Source organism: Cynocephalus volans, chromosome 16 (genome assembly GCF_027409185.1).
Source record: "Cynocephalus volans isolate mCynVol1 chromosome 16, mCynVol1.pri, whole genome shotgun sequence".
Lineage (NCBI taxonomy): Eukaryota > Metazoa > Chordata > Mammalia > Dermoptera > Cynocephalidae > Cynocephalus > Cynocephalus volans.
This window is the reverse complement of record NC_084475.1, coordinates 64,170,327-64,192,925: the sequence shown is the minus strand read 5'-3', so window position 1 is coordinate 64,192,925 and position 22,599 is coordinate 64,170,327. Positions and strand designations below refer to the sequence as shown.

Sequence of the window (22,599 nt, the reverse complement as noted above, 5' to 3'; positions counted from 1 at the left end):
TTATAGTTAATAACAATGTACTGTATTTTCCAAAACTGCTAAGAAAGTAAAATCAAATGTTCACACCAAAAATGATAAATATGTCAGGTAATGTTAATTAGCTTGATTAATCATTGTATGATGGATACATATATCAAAATATCACATTATATCTCAGAAATATATATGATTATTTGAATTAAATTTTTAAAAATAAAATTAAAACTCCCACAATAAAATGCTTAAAGCATTTTAAGGGAAGCCCTGCCTTCCCTTCTCCCCCTCATCCATCTGAGCTGGGAATGACCATCTACAAGAGCCAAAAGCGTTTGGAGTGACTGCTCACCTGTCAATGAATTGATCGATAATGACAATATCGCCGGGCTGAATCTCATCCCTCAAGGAGCCACAAGCCGTGGTCACTATGACATGTGTACAACCCTCTTCCTTCAAGGCCCAGATGTTCGCCTGGTAGTTGACTTTTGAAGGCATGATGGTATGCTGCCTCCCATGCCTAAAGGAAGGAAAGTAAAAATGGTAGGCAAGTGATCCGGGCCTTTTAATACTGTCAGAAAAGAAACTAATTCACAGCACTATTTCTCAGCTCTTGTCACTGAAGTGCTTTTATTGGCAGAGGAAAAAAGAGGAGGTCAGGCAATAACCATCCTACTCTAAGTATAAATTACTTGGTCTTAAAATGTAGTCCAGCTTTACATTCAATACATTTATTTTCCTATCAAAAGTAGGTAATAACTTACTTCGAATTCATGCTCCAAGAAGATGTAATGTGTCTGTCTTGGGGGCAAGAACACACCAGAGTGAGGCATCTGGTCTCACATGTGCCATAACACAGGAATCAAGAGGCACCAGTGGACAGAAATAAAAACTCAAGTTCCCAGTTCAATCTCTCCATTCCCTTCTGCCCAGTCACCCAAAAAAGCTGATGAAAATTTTTAAAATGTGAGAGTTCCCAGTTGTTTAGGATTACATTAGTAAGTTTATCTAAGAGTTGATCATCACACTCATGGTCATTGTAATGGGTTGAATTGTGTCCCCACCAAAATTCATAGGGTGAAGGCCTAACCTCTAGCACCTCAGAGTATGACTGTATTTGGAGACATGGTCTTTAAAGAGGTAATTAAGTTAAAACAATGTCATTATGGTGGGCCCTTATCCAATATGATAGGTGTCATAAGAGGAAATCTGCACACAGACATGTACAGTGGGAAGCTGTGAAGACACAGGGAAAAGATGGCCATCTGCAAGCCAAGAAGAAAAGCCTGGAACAGATCCTTTCCTCTCAGCCCTCAGAAGGAACCAACCCTGCCAACACCTTGATCTTGAACTTGTAGCCTCTAGAACTGTGAGAAAATCAATTTCCGTTATTTAAGCCACCCAGTCTGTGGTGCTGTTATGATAGCACTAGCAAACTAATACAACCTCCAGTGATTTCCTATCACACTTAAAATAAAATCCAAACATGATGCCGTGAACGTAACATCACCCAGGCCCTGGCCTACTAATGCCACTGCAGCTCTCCCCCTCTTTGTCCCTTCCTAACCCAGGCTCAGCCTCACGGGCCTTCTCGCTGCTCATTCATGCTCGTTCCTGCTCAGGCCTCTGGTCTTCTTTAGGTCTCAGCTCCAAAGTCACCTCCTCAGGGAGGTGCCTTCTATGACCACCACATCTAAGTCACATCACTATCACCTAAACTTGTTTTTCTTTCTAGCACCTCTCATCACTTCAAAGTACATATTTCCTTTTTAGCTCTTATCCTTCCCACTAGAGTCAGCCCCAAGGGTGATGCCCTTGTCTGTCTTCCTTGCTGGCACCTAGAATGGGACCTGCCACATAAGTAGTTCAATCTGTTGGACAAAGTAATGTGTTTGGTTAAAATTCTTTGAGTACCTGGAACACACAAGCACACACATGAATGCATGCACACACCCAACCACCCAGAGAAACGCCAGTAAACCCAATTTCTAAAATTATTTTTTAAAATTCACATGACATGGCTTACTTATAAAGAGTATTTCATAAAAAGGTCTTAAATTATCCTGGCCTGCATGAAAAACTACAAATAACACGTGTAATATTCTACCACAGAAAGGCAAAGTGTCAAGAGTCGAGGGTTTTTTTTGTTTTGTTTTTTTACTCATGGCAACACAAAAATACACTTACAAGCAAGTAACACATAAAACCTTATTTTGTACAAAGATGATTAAAAGTTTGGTTGTTTTTTTTTTTTTCTTCACACCTTACATAGCTTTGTTGAAAACACTTAAAATCTACATGCCTGGCTGGCAACTTTCAAGTATAAATACATGAGGTTAAAAAATGAAAAAAAAAAAAAAGATATGCTACTTAATTCTGACAACAGTTAAATATACATATAGTATGATCACAAAAGTATTACACATATACATATATTTTGCATATCCACATACATGTTTATTTTTATTATCTTTTGAGGACTGGCTGGCATATACATGTTTAATATAAATACTCACATAGACATACTTGTATTTAGGAAAAAGACTGGAGATAAAAATATCCAAATTTTGTTTTAAAAAGTTTGGGCTTTGGAGTAAAACTGATTGCATTCAAAACTAGGCCTGTCACTTAATAGCTGTGTGACCTTATCAAAGTCACTCAGTTCTCTGAGTCCAATTTTTTTTCCATTTGTAAAACAGATAAGAAAAATACCTGCTCTGTAGGGTTGTTATTAAATATCCCTTATTATTGTATGTTTACATTTTAAAAAGAAACTTTAATGTCTTTCCTGACTTCCAACAGAATTATTAAAAACATCAAAATAATTATAGAAAAACGGCATATCAGGGTTTCTTTTCTGAGTTCATAGATGACTTTCAGAAGGTAGAGGTCCATGAACACCCAGAAAGTATGTGCCTTTTTCTGAGGCTGATCTCCAAAACTGATTAGATTTTCAAAAAATTTTAAAAATCGAAAGTAGTTAAGAACGATTCATTAGAGGATCAATCATTTCACAGTATGACACTTTTCAGTTCAGGAGGAGTATAACACTCTAACCACAGAGCCACACCACCAACTGTTGTCTCCTAGAGCCTGGAAAAAACTAAATGATACCTTAGCAATGACCACAGACCAACAAAGAAGGTCACCTGAAATCCACCCCGGGTGACCACCTGAAATTAAATTTAGTTTCACTGGATTCTGAGAAGCCACTGCCATTTCAAAAATGTAGAGTGGCAGACAGACCCAGAGTGGCCCCCATTTTCATACCCTGTATAATCACCTCCAATCAAGTGTGCGTGAACCCAAGACTTGCTTTCAACCATCAAAATATGGCAAAGGTGCTGAAGTCCCCCTCATGACTAGGCTCCACCTTGCTAGCATGAAATAAAGATTCCCTACTGGCCTGGAAGAAGCAAGCCGCCATCATGTGAACTGCCTGGAGACAGGGCCCCATGGTAGGGAATATGGACTGCTCCTGGGAGCTGAACGCCTCAGTCCTACAACTGTGAGAAACTGAATTCTGTCAACTACTCTGTGAGCTTGAACAAGTACCACAAACTCCAGCTGAGAACATAGCCCTGAGTATGCTGTGTACTGTGTGTGTCCCCAAGCAGAGGACCCCACTAAGTGTGCCAGACTCCTGACCCACAGAAACTGCGAGATCATGTATGCTGTTTGAAGCTGCTAAATTTGTTCATTATGTAATTTTTATTACATAATAAACCATATGTAATTACCTGTGTACTAGTTACACAGTGATAGAAAACAAATACATGTAGTTTGCCTAATTTGTAATTATGTGATAAAAATGATTTTGCCTTCTCTGTAAGATGGAGCAGCACTAGCCTTGTCAAGGAAACCATGGTGTAGAAACTACTAGTTACCCACTTTAGGGACCATAAACCCACTCCCCACAAACATACGACTACTACTACACAAAGCATCATGGATGAAGCATTGTTTTTCTTCGTCTTGATAATTACAAGGGAAAAAAATGAATAAAAGACAACCTTTCTTCTTGCAGCTAGAACTGAAACCAGAACTCCAATTTTAGTCAACTTATGTACTTTTCCAATCTCATGGGCAAGGGGCATGAGATTTTTGATTTCCAAAGTCAGTGTAATTTACCCCAAAAACCATATGTGGTAAACATAGGTGACAAAGACGTTCTGACTTCACCAACACATAAAAACTTACATCTGCATTATTACTATTTCTAGAATTCAAGTTAAATTTAAATTCTCCTTTAGTAGTAACATTCAAAAAGCTTAAAATACCTTACCTTGCAAGGAGGACGCAATCAACATTTTTAATCTTCCCCAAAATTAAGGCATCAGATGGCTGCACACAATGAAAAACGGTTACAACTCAGTGATTTTAAAACATGTATGTAAACAATTATAAAGCTACTGTTTGAATTGTTCAACCACAAGAGGATTCATGGAAACTTGGAGTTTGAAGATAAAGCTTAGAGAAGAATCCAGATCTCAGTGATCCACAAAATCATTCAGTGAATATCAACTGAGCTTTCTACAGGCACAGAGATTCACAGGACTCTGAAGGTTGCCTTGGGTGCCTGCATCAGTACCATTTAGTAAGATATATTTGTGGCAAGTACCCCAGGGGACTCTGATGGTAGACGGATCAAATTTAGATGTATCAAGCGTACTTGGTCAGTTCAAGTACAGGTGTGAGAGTGAAAGGCAGAAAGGATAGGAGGCCTCTGTCACAGTGTTTAAGAACTCAGCGTGGGAACTCTCTGCTTGTGTTCACCAGGTGACTTGAGGTAATGGTGGGAAAGGCTTTAACCAAGAGGGTTAAGAAACCCAAGACTAAGAAGCAGGCCAAGATGACAGCGGGACTTGGAGGACACAAGATCAACTAAGATCTCAGTTAAAATGGAGGGTTTGGTGGGTAAGGCCAGATGCAGAGATCACCATAGGAGGGTCAGAGGAACGATGACATTTGGAAACAGCAACATGTAATTAAGAAAAGGTAGATAACCTCACCCTAGCCCAGGCCGGGAGACACAGGGGCTTGTAAAAAGCAGCCTCTCTTAGAAAGAGATTGTTTTATTTCCAGTTCAGTCATGCATTCAACTAACATCAACCATGTTATGGATCTTCAAGACAATACTCTTGAGCCTCAAAATCCTTTTGAGCCAGGGCTCATTCAGAAAATCTGCTTTGTAATGATACGCCAGTACTGTTAGTCATCAGCCTGTTCCCCAAATTAGTGTGGTGTGACCTATATGCCCCAAATGAGAAGCTGATTTGAATGCGTAAATTTGAGAAGTTTGAAACGAGTGTCAGGTTTCTAGTAACATAAATTGAGAAAAAGCCACATTCTCAAAACGGCGAAGTCCAAGACATCCTTGTGAACACCGTCTCAGCAGATGGAACCCCCTGGCAGGACTCCAGGCCTTCTCTGCCTGGAGCAGACAGCACTGGGCTGCCAAAACAAAAGCATTTTTTTTTTTTTTTTTTTTTTAAGTTAAAAAATCAAGCCAGCAAGGAGAAATGGAAAATCTAATATGTCTTCACTAACTGGATATTAACCTTGCCAAATGGAGTATCCACGTATTTTTCAGTTCTTCCTTCTAAAATTTCTGGATCATCCAGGCCTGTTCCACCAATTATTCCAATCTAAGGGAGAAAAAGGGAGAAGAAAAGATTATCATATTTGGTCATTTTTCATTAGAAATAAAATCATTATTTTAAGCAAATTTCTTTATTCATATTCATGCTCTTGTCCATTCCTGCTAAGCCGTAGTTATTTTTAAAAATATGAAAATTACTGAAAAATGATCATACAATTGAAGGCCTTCTATAAAAATCAAGAAACTTTTGAAATTTGAAGGCCCTCCATGTTCCATAAATAACCAAAATGTAGATCTTTTTCTTGGAGTGTATCACATTTATTTCTGACCAAATTACAAATAAATACAGAAAGGCAATTATTTGTAATTATCACTAGCTTAAAATTAAGAAATCAAAACTGAAAGTTGGCAAATGTGGTGTAGAAAATTACTTTCTGACCAATTTTATTTTCTCTACCAAATGGACTATGTAATAAAGAATGTTCAAAAGACTGCTGGAATATAAAATATTAGGTATATCCACTCGGTGATGATTTTTCCTCATTTTTCCATTTAACCAAGAAATAGATTTTCTTTCCTATGCAACTAGAACCACAGAATTGGAAAGTAACAAAAATTGAGGAGACTGAAATAGCATGAAAAGTTAGCCTCACATATACTTATGAAATCAAACTGTCACTCATATATAAGCGTATTTCAAAAAATTCATGGAAAGATTTATATGATCTTCCAATTCTATTTTTCTAAGAACTTTCTGAAGTACCTTCATATGTAAATTCATATTTATATATAGTAAATATGCATAAGAACATAGCATATTCATATATACTTAATACTATATATAGGAAATTTATAAATTAATGTAAGTATAAATAAGCAATTCAAAGGTAACTACTAATCTTTTTAAAATCTTTTTTAAAAATCTTTTTTAAGTTCAAGCTCTGTATTTTTCAGAGATTATCTTGGAAGTTCTGTCCTCAGTTAAGGAAATCTGGTAACACCCTCTAAGAATTAATCTAATTTGATGACTCAGAAACACAAACAAGAACAATTACAAAGATAAATAAATACTAACTGTTAAAACTAAAAATTAAGCAACTGAAATCATTAGGAAAGTTCCTCTGGGCTGATACTTCCAAAAACAGAAAGAATTTAAACAGTCAGTGACAGGCTAAACACATGACACTTTACTAGAAACCTAATGGAAAGTGCCTGAGCATTTCTCTCCTCCCCTCAATGAAAAGCTTTAAATTTGTTGCCACTTGAGTAAAATTTCTACTAAATAAAAGAAAGTGTAGCTTCTTGAGAAAAAGTTCCAGAGTTAAGAATTATTTGAACATCTGAATTAAGTAATTTTTAGGTCAGGTTACGCAAGTTGATTTATATGAACATGTGGAAAAATGGTTACCTCTCTGGCCCTCAGTTTCTTGGGGGGGGAAAAAAAAAAAAGGAAACCAAAAACAAAGAAACAAGACAAGAAAATAAGGGCAATATAGTGAGATTTTATTGAAGAATCCTGCAAGTTTCCTATGACATGGTTACATAATTTGGAACAATAAAAGATATTTGAACTCTCATGTTCACTGCAGCATTATTTAAAATAGCCAAGATATGAAACGACCTGAATGTCCATTGACACATGGAAAAAGAAAATGTGGTAACATATATACAATGGAATATTACCCAGCCTCTGAAAAAAAGAAGCTCCTGCCATTTGCCACAACATGGATGGGCCTGGAAGACATTATGCTATGTAAAATAAGCCAGGCACAGAAAGAAAAATATTGCATGATCTCACTCATATGTGGTATGAAAAACAAAAAAGAGCTCAAACATATAGAGATAATGAAACAGTGGTTAACATGAGAGGACCAGGGAGAGGAAATGGGGAGATGTAGGTCAAAGGATACAAAATACTAGATATGTAGGATGAACAAGTCTAGAGATAAAATGTACAACAGAAGAACTAAAGTTAGTAATAGTGTATTGTATTAGGGATTTTGTTAAATAAGTAGATTTTAGCTGTTCTTGTCACACAAAAAAAGTAACTATGTGAGATGATATGTTAATCCACTTCACTACAGTAACCATTTCACTATCTATATGATCCCATAACATCGTGCTGTAAACCTCAAACATACAGAATAAAATTTATTAAAAAAAAAAAAAAGTGCCACCACAATTTCCTTAAGTGGCTAAGCCAATTTTCGACACTGGTGCCACCTTGTGGTACATTACTGAAATCACAGCAGTTGCATATTTTAACTAATTCAACTTTACAGGTAAAGACTAAACAATACAATAGTTTTCCAATCTACAGAAGCGTTCATTTAAGTCAATACATTTAAATCATGTCAGTTCAACAGAATTAAAAAAAACATTCACGCTGTTTTATGCAATCCCAGCCCTTCCTGTAGGCTGGCTTCTCCATTTTCCTTCATTTCCTGTATCTCTCAAGCACCACAGATCATAGGGAGGCTAACAAACTGTCCCGCCCACGTCCTCACCGTGGGTTACAGAAATGGATGGCTGACTCTGAAATTACTCTCGGCCTACTCTTCCGGATTCAGCCATTCATGAAAACTTTGGCTTTTTTTTTTTTTTTTTTTAAACTTATTACCACTTCTTGGACTTGGCTGTTTCTGGATGTTGCCTGGGCCAGACTCTGGATCTGGATTCTGGATCCTACACCGCATCCTGAAACTCGTATACTAAAAATAAACCTGACTTTGTTTTGGAATCACTCTCTCAGTTTAGGTGAGCTAGCCCAGTATCACAGCAGTGGTTAAGAAATGCTAACCAGGTGTCCTGCTGAAATTCAGAGTCCTGGAGCTCACCCACGGCAGTCGCAAGCTTCAGTCCACGACACTGGCCTGCATGATGACCCTGCACTAGGTAGCTAGCAACTCAGCCCTCAGCAAGGAACATTTAGTACTGGGCAGACATCAAACCCAAGAGTGGCCTCTGCTTGCCAGAAAGGCCAGGATGGGGCATTTAGTACTGGAATAATCTGCAGGTAAGCCCATCCAGTCGCCCAGTGGCTCTTGCTGTTTATGGAAACCCCCATCTTGCAAGGGATACAGTGTCTGCATAGCAGCTGAACACTGCCACACCAGGGAACGGGACCTCTAAGATGGAGGCCAGCAGCACCAAGATGTGGCCAATGTTGCCACCTGCTGGCTCTACAGCGAAGTACACTGTGATGAAGCACCCAAGCACAGATGGCCCAATTCTGTAGTTCAACAGTACCTGTCTTGGTAATAAAGAAACTGTGTTGGAGCACTTACCTATCACAGGCACTGTGCTAAGTGCTTCAGCGGTGTTACTTTATTTGATCATCACAACCACCCTATAAGACATGCCCTACAGTATTACACCCATTTTACAAATGAGGAAAGAGAAGTACAGAAATTAAGAAACTTGTCCAAGAGCAATCATAAGAGCAAATCTGGGATAGGAATCCAGGTCTTTCAGACTTTATCACTATGATATACAATGTTTCAATATGCCCTGGAGTCCTTCATAACATCCTACCCTAACAGAAAAGTTTTACTGTCTACATGTTATGAGAAAACTGATGCTCAGAGAGGTCAAGTTCTTGATCAAGTTCATAGAGCAAGCATAGAAACTGTGACTCTTGGTGTCTGAGTGGACCATCTCAGAGAGGAGGGGGACTCTTCACTGATGACCTCATCCATACTCAAGAAGCAATGGCAAGACCTTGTCAGGCCTCCTGGGCCAAAGACTACTTGGAAATGTGTTTGAGGCCTGAGATGCAATTTCTGGGCCAATTCTGCCCAGCTAGGACTTCATTACACAAGATAAAGTTCTGAAATAGGAACTTCTGGTTATTCAGTATCATCACCAGATTTTCACGGTTAACAGTTGACCCCACACTTGTCCACTAACAGACTACCAGCTAGTTTCTTTAGAAAGAATAAAGGGTTTGACTGCCTGAGATTGAGAAAGCATTTTATCCAAACATTGGCTTACCTTGCCAGAATGGTCACTTCCAGCAAGGCTGAAAGAAGGCATACTAACCCTACCCTGTGTCTACCTCCCCTGGCACCTGGTATTCTCAAGTCACCATAACTCTGAGTAAGTGTGACTAGCTCATGCCAGGGAAATTGGGTGCCTTGAGTGCCTCAAGGTCATGATGAGGTAAGAAAGCCAGTGTGGAGTTGGAGCAGTCCCTGATCTGAGCGTTTCAGTCCTTCAGCTCTGCTTGCCACTGACAAGTTCAGCAAACATAGGAGACAGAAGCCTTCATTTCTGGGCTGACCTGGCTTTGAGGCCTCCCAGGGCCTTGGAAATCCCAAAGCCCAGCTGTATGGGGAGAGAATGGCCAAATGGCTCAGTCTGGGAGGCCTGTTCAAACCTGCAACATGGTCGTCAGGGACTGCTGGTGGCTCCAACTCTGACAAGACACCTCCATAAGTAAAGGGTATGGGCTGAATTGTGTCCTCCCTAAATTCGTATGTTGAAATCCTAACCCTCAGTACCTCACAACATGATTGTATTTGGAGACAGGGTCTTAAAGAGGTAATTAAGGTAATTAATGAGGTCATTGGGATGGGCCCCAATCCCATATAACTGGTGTTCTTATAAGAAGAGATTGGGACACAGACATACACAGGGAAGACCATGTGAAGACACAGGGAGTACACGGCCATCTACAACCTAAGCAGAGACTTCTCAGAAGAAACCAACCTTGCCAACACTTTGAGGTTGGACTTCGAGCCTCTAGAACTGTAAGGTAAATTTCTGTTGTGTAAGCTACCCAGTCTGTGATGCTTTGTTATGGTAGCCACAGCACATGCATGTAGTGATATTATATTTTAGTCAGAGAAGTCTGGATGACCTGAGGGCATAGAACACCATGGTTTTTATCTGATCAACTTCCCCTTGCAAAGTCAAGATGTTAGTCTAAAGGGTAGATACCCTCTTAAAGATACACCTTACCTCCTGAAATAGCCAATTATTTTTTGAGAAGGATTTTCCTCAGAGCTTACTATATTCTTTAGAGTTCTCTTGTGCTTGTGGCACAATAGCAGGATCCACCCCCGAGTTCCTCCTGAGTCAGCTGCTGGATACTAGAATCCCCTGGCAAGCTTTTTACCAAAGCCCAGGTCTGAGACTGAAGAAATTCTGATTAATGGGCAAGGCATAGTTTGTTTCTAAGACTCATCAGGTGGTTCTAATGTGCAGCCAGAACTAAGTACCCTGCTCTAGGGCCTAAACCACACATTTCTAAAATGTGGGCTGAGTAATAGCCCTTGAAAGACAGCTGAGCTACATCCTAATTCCCAGAACCTGGGAAGGTCACCTTACATAATTAAATTAAGAATCATGAGATGGTGGATTATCTTGAATTATATGGGTGGGCCCTAAATGTGATCACAAGAGTCCTTGTAAAAGGAAGGCTAAAAGGTCAAATGGGGAAGGTGATGTGGTAATGAAGCAGAGGGAGAGAAAAGGGGATGTGCCGTGGGCCGTGAGCCAAGGAATGCTGGTGCCTTCAGAAGCTGAAAAGGCAAGGAAGTGGATTCTCTCTTGGATCCTCCAAACGGAACCAGCCCTATCAACACCTTGGTTTTAGCCCCATAAAACTAGTTTTGGATGTCTGGACTCCAGAACGGTAAGAGAATACATTTGTGGTGCCGTAAGCTGAATTTGTGGTAGTTGTTATAGCAGCCATATGAAACTAATACATTGAGTAAGATCACCTGAAGAGCTTGCAGATATCTATCCTTCTCAAAGCTGCCTAGATCAGTGGCTGTCAAACTTCAGCAGGTATCTGAATATCCTGAGACTTGTTAGAACCCAGATTGCTGGGCCCCACCTCCAGAATTTCTGAATCAGTAGGACTGGGGTGGGACCCAAGAATTTGCATTTCTAACAAATAATCAGTTGATGCAAATGGATCACACTTTGAGAACCACTGCTGTAGATGCTTAAAGGCACAGACTAGAACACAATGATCATAATCAGTTAAGGATCCAGGGTCCACTGCACACAAAAGTTTTCTCCTTCCTCATCTGTATATATAAGGGTAGGATTTTTACTTAATCCATAGAATTATCATGAGAATCAAGTGAAATAATGCATTGATATGTATATTAATAATGCATTAATACTCTATACACCCTACTACCCTCAGCAAAAAACAAAATCGAAATCAACTTAGTCAAAGCAACAAAAAAGCCCGTATGTCCTCGTTTTTCTCTGGTCAGTGCACAAATCTGGCTGTTTCTACCTTACCTCACCAGGCAGTCTCCCTCTCGCAGGGATTTAGCCCAGGGGTCCTCAACGAAGTGTGAAATGACCTCAACCAAGGTTGCAGTGACCACTGGCATTTTGTGGGGAAGGGCTAAGGATGTATTCTATGTCCTGCAATGCTCAGGACAATCCTACAAAAGGAAGAACTGTCCTGCCCAAAATGCCATTGTGTCCCTAGGCAAAAAAATGAAGGCTTGTTGGTCATCTGATTTTCAACTGGGGCTTGTGGGTTGTCCCCCAGTTTCAGAGGACCACGCAAGGACTTTCAGTCTAAAGGTCTTTGCTGGCCACTTTCGAGACAGCCAATAGGAAAGCTTTAAGGCCCATCCTCCACAATCTAGACACCACAACTTGCTCATCTCCTTTAATACCATTTTGTTTGTAGCCCACTATCCACTTACAATGGGATCATATCCCCCTCCTTGTCACAGCCATCATGATTAAGAGTTATTTTTTTTAATCTCCCAGAGTGAAAGCTGGGCAGCCACCTGGGGCAGCCACAGTCTACTGAAGAAGCCTTCCAGAATGCCCTCTATCTGAATGCTAGAAACCTGTTTGCCCACCACATGGTCAAGCATACCACCTGCCAGTGGCTGATGCTGGAGGACGTCTCCCTGAGGTTCTCCCAGACAATGGCAGGTGTTAACCCCATGGCCTCTGGCTCCCGTTGCCTCCCTCCATGGCTGCCCACCATGCCTGGACCTTACCCCTGCCTGGACCACCTCTCCCTGTAGTGAGCCACAAAAAAGACTACCTCAGTTATTGTTACTCGAGGTGGCTTCCTTCCTCCCCCAATCTGCCACCCACCTGCACCCACTCGGTTTCTTTAGCAAAGAGGCCCCTCAGCGTCTCATACCCTGGCCCCTAACCAGCAGTATCTCAGAGGGAGAAATCCTACACTTACCCTCCTTGGCTCCGAAGAGTCACCCATGGCCCCCTAACTCCCAGTTTGAAATGATTCACCAGCACTACCATCTTTTGTGTTTTCCAGGTCAAAACCAGAAATCATCCTGCTCCTCTTCCTGCACTCCCAAATCCTACCCATCTCTCTGCTCTACCTGCAAATTCTCAGTACCTCCAAGGCTACCACCCTAGACTTGGGCACCAGCGCTATTGGCTTCTGGCTGACTCCCTACTTCTTTCCTCATACAGGCTGTTCTTTACACGGCAGCAGAGTAATCATCTTAATACATAAATCAGATGATATCTCTCCAGTCATAACCCTTTAATGGCTTCCAAAACATTTAGAACAAAATCCAGATTCTTTAAGATGGTCTACAAAAGGAAGGTCTTATGAGCTGCAGTCACCCAATTCTCACCATGCACCAGCATGAAGATTTCTGTTCCTATGACGTCTAGCTCATGTCTTCAGAATCTTGATTTTAGCTGTCCTGACTCCAATCTCTTTCCTCAGGTCTTCACGTGGCTCTTTATCCTCATTTCAGCTATCAGCTTGTCTTAGTCTGTTCAGGCTGCTACAACAACATAATAAAAACTGGGTAGCTTATAAACAACAGGAATTTATTTCTCACAGCCTGGAGGCTGGGAAGTTCAAGATCGAGGCATATTTGGTGTCTGGTGAGGGCCCATTTTTTGGGTTACAGATGGTGCCTTCTCATATGGTGGAAGGGGCCAAGGCAGCTCTTTTAGCATCTCTTTTATAAAGGCACTAATTCCATTCATGAGGGCTCCACCTAATCACCCCCCCCAACCCCTGCCAAGGCCCTACCTCCTAATACTATTACATTGGTGATTAGGTTTAACATATGAATTTGGGGAGAGGGAGAGACCATTACACAGCTCCACCTTTCTAGAGGCCTTTTCTGACACTCCCACACCAACTGACTCTCACTGTTACCTGACTCTCATGTTAGATGATCTTCCATCTCCAGAAGAATACAAGCTTAAGAAAACAGAGAACTTTTCTTACTCAAAGATGCACCTCCAGTGTCTGGCAGATATTCGATAAATATTTTCTTAATAGAATTCTGCTAGTAGACAGCTAGATTTGAATGACATACCAAATATCATACTGCCAATCCAAAACCTAATGGTGTTTTTCACCTGAATGAGCTAACTGCACCTCTTAAATTGAAGAGAATGGATTTAAGTTCCAACCCCTGGTCATATCTGTATTCTAAAAAGAGAGGTACTGGTGCTGATGTTAACGGGGTCCCTAGAACTGGGCTGGGTGTGTGACATGTTCCTGTATTTAAATCCAACAACCTCTCCAAGTAAGCGTTACTAGTGCTCATCTTACAACCCAGGACCCTAAGGTTCAGGGGGTTAAGGTGCTATTGAAAGTGGGGGTGCCGGGACGTGACGCTGGGTCTCTTGGCTCCACAGCTCTTTCCTGCCCGCACTACCCCACCCCTACACCTCCAACTGAACTGTTGTTTCGTAAATGACCAGACAAAATGGTGGCAGTGAATGGGACCACACACGCCACCTGCCAGTGAGGTAAAGGGGCTCAGACACAAAAATATGCCTCTTACACCCATAACCAGAAAACGTCCAGTGGGTGTGGGGAGGCGGCCTGCCTTATGCATGTACTCCACAGTCCCTCTTCCTTAAGGCACAGAGCCCACATTTCAGATTTCAGAAATGCCTCATCTACTGGAAGGAATGCCAGGCTCTAGGCCCAATTCTACCATTTTCTAGGTCCAGCTATGTAATTCTGACCACCTTAATTGACCTTTCTGGGCCTCAGCTTTATGTCCACAAAAAGAGGTTTGTGTGACCATATGATCTACCATTGTATGATGTGGAACAGGATAAGGTTTTTATTAGCCTATTTTGCTCCGGGCACTGGAATCTCATGTTTTCTATATAAGATGTTGCCTTCGCAGTCTGGGGGATATGGTGTCTGCATCATGGATTCTCAACAGCAAAGTTGTCACCTGTTCTAACCTCAAAGAGAGAAATGAGCAGGCAGTGCTAGCACCATTTGTACCTCCTAATTTTATATCCAGCAGCTCTCCAAGTCCCAAAACATACGTCATTCAATATTTACATCAGTGTTCTAATCACATTGCCCATTCTGCACTTAAATACACTGCGTTAATTTTACAGGGAAACTGTGTGGCACAGAGAATGCTAAACAGATTAAAGTGAATGTATTCCTGTAAGGGAAAGGTGAAAAGCTACAGCCTAATAATACTTAACATAATTAATTGTCGAAGAAAAGATAGTTCAAAATTAATCTCAGCTCTCCAGTTACAAGCACTACCATTTAATAAGCTTCAACCATGTGCAAAACAGACAATATAATTTTAATCCCCTGTGCAAATGCTGCAGTAAAATCCCCACTTTATAGATAGGCACCCTAAGGGAAGTCACATGCTTTACACATGAGTATCATGAAAAAAACCCTTTCTGCCTTGTACCCCCTGACTGGCATGGGGGAGGCCTTCTATAATATCTGCTGAATGAAAGATTCTTTTCAAAATGGCAAAAGAAGTTTCATACCTAAGTCTGACTGCAACACCTCCACTCCTGCTCTCATTCCAAGTGGCTCATTAAGAGGTGCAAAGACCTAAAAAAACTAATCATTCTGGCTGATGACACACGGACCGCAGAGATGTGCCTGCTCCCGGGATAAGTGCACACAAGAGCAGCGAGTCAAAAGAGATGCCTGGAGAGGACCTCAAGTCCTCCTATCCCATGGTCCAAAAATTTCTAAACGTCAAACAAGTTAACTGCGTTTCTGGCCAATAATAAACAGCCTAGAGGAGGTTTTAAGTTGACTCTCCAACTGTTCCTTATGCACTGTAACTTTACACTCTCCCTCGAGACACCAACCAGGAAAGAGGTATTTAAAATCCTCACAGAAATCGCTGCTCTAGGATTCGTGCCCTCCTCTGGCCAAAGCTTCCCACTGCACAGTGATCCCCTGTGCCGAGGCCTCTGAGGACCACCCCAGGACACAAGGAAACTGAGCTCTAACTTTCAAGGCTGCAAACAAAGCAGTTTCAAGCCAGAGGCCTCCAAACAGGGTGCGGCCCTAAGGAAAGCACGCCTGCACCCCTTTCGGTATTTAAAGAAAAGTCTCAGAAGCTCCACAACATTGCGCTGCTGGGGAAAACTTCAGCATCCAGAAGGCCTAAGTTTGAAAGAAAAGGAAGCCGGAAGCTTGCAAAGGAGCCAAGTACGCAGTTCTGCCACGTGGGCCGCGGGGAGTGAGCGGAGTCAGAGAGCGGAAGCGTGAGTTCCCAAGGCACCAGGAGACGGTCTCTGCAGCTGCAGGCGCCCAGCCACCCGGGACACCCGCTAGCTCCAGCCAGGTGCATCTTCCGGAAGAGGAGTGGTGCTCGCCAAGGGTGGTGGCCAGGCGCGGCGCCCGCCCACCCCCTGCCCCTCTCCAAAGAACTTGCCGATACCACGTGGGGTGCGGAAGCGGATGAGACCAAAGGTGGCCGGGGGGTGCAGTTTGCAAGCGTACCCTCTCCTCCCGGGCAACCTCGCCCGGAGTGCCGTGCCCCAGCCACTCTCCGACACGACGGGGGCGCATGGGCAGGGCGCACGGACTCCCCGAGGCGCGGTTCGCGGGATCGGAGGCAAGTGAGCACCGGGCTGGGCGACTCGCAGCCGCCAGGACGGCTCATCTCACCTTCACGGCGGTGGTGGCGGCTCCTGAGGCCATGTCTGAGCGGGGAGGAGGCCGCGGTGGGCGAGCGCCCGGGCCCGGGGAGCTAGCAGCGGCTGCAGGGACAAGCGCGCAGCGCGGGCGTGAGCAGTGCGGAGTTTCGGGGCGGGCCCCGGCTCCTCCTCTTCCTCCCGGGGACAGCTGGATTGGCTGCTTGTGTGGGCTCTCCCCCGCCACCCCCTCCTCAAATCGAGCGTCCCACGTCCCGCCCCTTTTGCAGACCTTTCCGGTTCCCCAGGATTTTTTTTTTTTTTCTTTTCTTTTTCAGTTATAACTAACGGGTTCATGGTAATGATAATAATGAAGAACATTTATTTGAACTTTAATTAGTTCATTTAACTTTCACAAAAACCCTGTAAGGAAAAGCAACACTCCTTCCTCAGCCTAATATTAGCTGCGTCGGTGGCCTCAGCTGCAAAATCAGGCCTGGCTGCGTTCCAGACGCTCTCGCAGCAGGAATCCTCACGGGGCGGGAGCTGGCGGGAGCTGCGATCCCCTCCGGTGGCGAACACCGGGCGGGGCTCGGGGCGGAGGGCTGGTTTGCTGCTCCTACCACCCCCGGACAACCAAGGGCTTGCTCAGTTCCCTTCATTCCTGGAAGGACAGAGCAGGAATCCCAGGACTCTGGGATGACAAAAGGGAAATAAACAGAGTAACGTGCTAGGGGATACCCCTTCTGATTTACAAACTATGGTTTATTCATCTTCGGGGAGCCTGGCTCTCCCGGCAAGGCCATCTTTAACCCTTCCAATGCTGGAGCTGCATCTGGTAAGAGTACACTTCGATTCAGAATCCATACTCATGTCTCCATCACTCAGCACTGGCAGGACACACACACCACCACCACCAGCCCTCCACTGGGATAATCTCTCATTCTCAAAGTCCCCATCCCTTCCCTACTGGGATAATCCAACATAACCTTCCTTGATGAATTAAGTTCTCCCAAACAAAACACTGCATTGCAATGATCTTAAGGGTGGCCTCTGTGATATACAAATGCTGCTAATTACTCTGGAGATGTGAGGAAGGCCAATGAAGGAGATACTTTCCTTTTTCCCTACAGCAGCTGTGGGGAAAATAGGATAATTTAGTCAGGCTCCCCGCTCAGGTCTGGTTGGGGGTGAGCAGCACATTTCCTGTAAACAAGTTGTGTGTGGGTGGAGTTAGTGCACCTGTGCACAAATGTATCTTTTTAGTTTTATTGCTATTGTGTGTTCTGGAGTTTGTGAAGCAGGCTGGCTGGCAGAGAGCTCGTGGCTAAAAATAGAGTATGTCTACTCTGCAGGCAGCTGCTCAGTTTTTCTTTGGGCTTTGATGGTAGCAGTTGAGTTTAGAGTTTCTCTTTGTACTGCTTAGCTCTCAGACGTGTTTGTGCTGAATAAAGACTATTCCTTCTTCAATCAAGGCTCCAAGGACCTTTTTGCCGGTTACCTAGCTCATAGACGTGCGTGTGAGGGGCTTGTGAATGGGCTCCAGGGGTCTGTGAGCTCCAGACCCTAGCCCTAGCTCTACAGCAGCAAAGCAGAAGTACAATTTCATTTAAAATATCACTGTCTTGCATTAGCTTGGGTACTGCCCATATAACCTGTTTATTTGAAGAATACGTAAAGACTTTCACTCTCATTATTATTTGCTTTAGATCTGAATTTTCTCACAACGTAGAGTTTTCTTTCTTCTGCCACAATTATCTATTTCTTTTAAGTTATAAAATGAAATGGCAAAAGATGAATAAAAGCAGATTAGGGTGCTCTTTTGAAAGGGTAGGAGGGTGGGAGTCTTTCATGGATGAAGAGAATATTTTCTAAGGCCCTTTCTGCTGATTCTTCTACTGAAGAGCAGGAAGCCCACCACTACAGGTAGCAGGGTGGGATCCATTGCCAGGCACACAGATGCCCTGGGTTTTAGGTCTGCTACATAAGTAGGGGATCTTGACCAACTAATGTACTTTGACTAGGAAGTCCATTTTCTACTCAGCACTGCCTCTCTACCAAAAGTTAGACAAGCAAGCAAGTTAGATCCTGTAAGCATGAAAGACCCTTAAACAGAGTAGGAGTTGGAAGCTTGGAGGAGACTAGAGTTCTGGACTTTTCCAGGTCAAGACTCAAGCATTTATTTGCTTTTGAACATGTGATATCTGTGAAGATAAAATTGCTCCAAGTCTGGTCTGGTTTTCTGAGTGATGTCATTCGCAAACCATTTCTGGGATGAAATTAGCATTTCTAGACAAAATTTCAGCAATTTTTTGACCTATTCTAAGACACCAGGCACCCATCCATCAGCTGATTGTCAGGTGCTATTGCGTTCCTTCTGCCAGGGGACATGTAGTCAAGAAAAACTGGTCCACTTCCGAGGGGCCTCCAACACTTTTCATTATTATGCTTTATGAGAAAAAAGCATACAAATGCTTAGAAGCGTGAAACTGGTCTACTGTAGGTGACTTGAAATCCCAAAGGCCACTACATTGATTCTTTTAATAAAATAATCCATTTTAGAAGAATGTCAAAGTTCATGGAAAGATTTGTATTATCTTTTACTTCTATTTTTCCGTGAACTTTTGAAGTACCCCAGTATAGTCAGCCTGTGTCAGAGATATATTTCACTCATTAGTAAACTCATCCAGCAGGAAGACAAAGCTGATAATTCAAAGGAGGATATAATAAACTGAAACAGCAGAAAAAAATGCTAGAATAAGTTGAAAAAATTGATAAAATACTGGTTTATATTTTACAAGGCAATAATACTGTAGCTTCTGGGGTTCTTTTCTATGAGCAGAAACCATTTGTAACTTATCCATCTTGTATAAGATAACACGTAACACCACAGAGTCCGAACCCTTATCAATAAGAAACAATAAAAGAAAGTTACATCCCTTAGGAAAGAGGTTAGCAAATCCTGTTAGTCAAGAGACAAAAATTGAGGTGCAATTGAATCTAAAAAGCATAGATAATACCTAATGGAATGAACATGGCTATATTCCAATCCAATTTTATTTATGGACACTAAAATTTGAATTTCAAATAAATTTTACATGTGACAAAGTATTATTCTGTTTTTGATATTTTTCCAAGCACTTAAGTTTGTAAAAACCATTCCTGGCTCGCAGCTATACAAAAACAGGTGGAGAACTGGCTGAGGTCTCAGACAATTATTTGCCACTCAGCAGAGTACCTGAAACAGGTGATCCTCCCCACCCAGATTCAGATGACACTTGGACAGCCTAGTTGGATGGTGCTTTAGTGTGGCATCTTTGAAAAGGTGAGTGGTAATATTTTTGCCTTATTTCCAAGTTTTGGGTCTCTCTCTCTCTTTTTTTCCTTAGCAAGATCTAGAATTAAAAGAGGATAAAATCTCAAATAGTTGGTGGTCTCCCTTTTTGTTTGATATGGGGAATCAATGAGACAAGAGGAGTTTCAAGAGTCTGTCAGTGAAAGCAGTATCTCGCCCTACCCTTCCATTCTTGTCCTATAAATTTCCCTCTGTTTACCTGTACCATTGTTTTTCTAAAGATAATTCTAAAGAAGTACCCAAGCCACCTTGTAATATTTCAATAGCTTCCCTCTTTTTTGATAACCCTTTCATACATGCCTCCCTAACTTCCAGCTCAGCCAACAAGGTGCTGAGATGGTGTCACCAGTAGCTGTCTATATTAGGTCCTTCAGTGTCCCACAGTCTCCTTGTAGAGGAAGAGCCTGTAATAACTTATAAATCTTTAAACATTACTAAATTGCATTCTATTTTTGAAGATTTCTTCAAACCATTTCAGGACTATCCAATATTCAAGAGGAAGTATTCACACAGATGCACAAAATGTATCATCTCAGCCAACCATATCAGCTTTCCCATGTAATCATTGCATCTCTGCCCCTGACCAGTGTGTCATTGTTGGATGGGTACTACAAATGGACCCAGGCCAGCTGGTAACCTTTCCTCAACATTAAAGCTGGCAAGTTGTTATGGCTGAAGCAACTCATATAACTTCCCACCACCTTGTAGATATTTGGGCCAAAATAAAAATTCCAAACAACCTCAGACTGTCCCTGCAGATCCCCAACTGTGTGTGACTCAGATTTTTCTTGCAATACTCCTATATCACAGATACAATGGGTAGGGCGATTTTGGGGTTTTCTTGTTGCTTTGCTAGCCCGTGGGGGCGTCCTAATTCATGACCTTGGTGTTAAAAGGCTGCACTCTAACCAACTAAGCTAATCAGCCAGCCCAATATTTTGGCCACTACTTTTGTCAGTAGATCAGAGGCTCACATTGGAACCTTAATGAAAGGCTAAAGTTCTATTAGCAAGCAGCTACTCTGGATGTACCAGAAAGTTGTCAAAAAAATATTTTAAGAGGATAATAAGAAAACTAGTAGTAGTAATGACAACAATAAATTTTAAAATCTGTTTCTTCAAATTCCCAGTCAGGCAAGCCCATACCAGCATAAAGACCTCAAAGATGTCTGAATTGTGTAAATTCAGGTTCAAAAACCCTAATCTCATCATTTTACACAGGGTGGTCTTTGGAAAAAATATTAATCCCAACGATACACAACAACCTTAATAAAATCGTCTTCAGAGGAATTTTTCCACAGGCGATTCTCAAAATAATTAACTTCTCTATCCTCTGCCTAGAAAAGGGAAAAATATATACTTTAAAGAGAATAGTAGCTGGTGTTTATTAAGATAACAAGCAAAAGATATGTGAATATGTACCAGGCAGCCTTAAGTTAACATTCTGAAAAAACATTCCTTCTATTCTGTCTCTTTCATTCCAGAAATAGGTTCCATTCCAAGTCACCTTGTCTCTTCTTCAAAGCTCACTGCAAATTGTATATATCCCATTATTTCTGGAGCCCTACTGAAGATGACTTAAGTTGTATATAATTTGGACTAATTTAAGAAAAATCTTACCAGTTTTCCATTTTCCCTATAATACTACACACTAAGAACATATTCTGGTTGACAGAATGGCCATTTATCCTAGAATTCCAGAATCCTCACATCCTATAAGGTAGGTATTATAATTTCTATTAAAGAATAAACAAAGTGCACGATGAAACCCTAAACCCACCACTGCCCTTGGTGAAGGAGAGAGTGTGTTCACTATTGCTCCAAAGAGACATGATTCTCAATTTCTGTGCTCTGTGTGCTCTGTATAGAAAAGGATCAAGAAGTTATAGGTACTCAGATATATTTTAATACTGCAGATATATTTTAATTCTGCTCTCCTTAGCATGTCAGGATCTGAGCTATGATGAAAGACCCATGTGATGATCCCTGGTGTGGCTTCTGCTCTTTTTTTTTTTTTTTTTTTTTGTCTTTTTCGTGACCGGCACTCAGCCAGTGAGTGCACCGGCCATTCCTATATAGGATCCGATCCCGCAGCGGGAGCGTTGCCGCGCTCCCAGCGCCGCACTCTCCCGAGTGCGCCACGGGCTCGGCCCTTTTTTTTTTTTTGTGGCTTCTGCTCTTTATTCCACTTTTAGAACTTAAGGAACACCTGTGTGCAGCGAAGAAAAATTAAAATATAGGAAATAACTCTAAGAGCATAGCTTTCCTTCCCCACCAACTCCATGTACTGTCTGGAAATAAAATCCACAAAATAAATTGGGAATCGGATTATGTTTGTCTTCTGAGCATCTTCCAGAGCAACAATAAAAATAGCTAATATTTATTGAGAGCCATGTATTCTTTATTTAATCCTCACAGATACTGATATGGATGCTATTATAATCCCCATTTTACAGATGAGGAGACTGAGAGAAGTTGAATCACCCTTAACCCATCTCCTCTGCTTACTTTCTTCTTCCAAAAGCTTCCTTGTCTGTTTAGGACCTTCAGGCCTTCCCTCTCTCTCCTATCACAATGCCAAGCAAACCTATCATTCCTGTTAAGTTGCTAGTGTCTAAAAGCAGCTTAAAATGCTACCTTACCCAGATGTCTGAATTTTAAAGGGATTAAATCTTAAACTAAGATAATAAAACCCTAAGTAGAATGTGATGTTTTTAAAAGTGCAAGGGTGGGTGTTATTATCACTATCATCACATGAGCATTTAAGAAATCTTCTCAAATTTATATGACTAGGGTAATTGGCATGCAGTCCTAAA

At 41.8% G+C, this 22,599-nt stretch overlaps 1 protein-coding gene across 1 annotated transcript in view; it reads right to left on the bottom strand.

Moving 5' to 3' along the window:
• Positions 1-16,600, bottom strand: part of MTAP (methylthioadenosine phosphorylase) — a 46,746-nt gene extending 30,146 nt beyond the window's left edge. Inside the window, exons 1-4 of the mRNA XM_063080917.1 lie at positions 16,464-16,600; positions 5,535-5,621; positions 4,259-4,317; positions 326-493 (exon numbers count right to left, since the gene is read on the bottom strand). Coding sequence (XP_062936987.1) covers positions 326-493; positions 4,259-4,317; positions 5,535-5,621; positions 16,464-16,496 — 347 coding nt within the window. The 5' untranslated portion in view covers positions 16,497-16,600. The remainder of the gene's footprint in view (positions 1-325; positions 494-4,258; positions 4,318-5,534; positions 5,622-16,463) is intronic.
• Between the last annotated feature and the right edge of the window lie 5,999 nt (positions 16,601-22,599).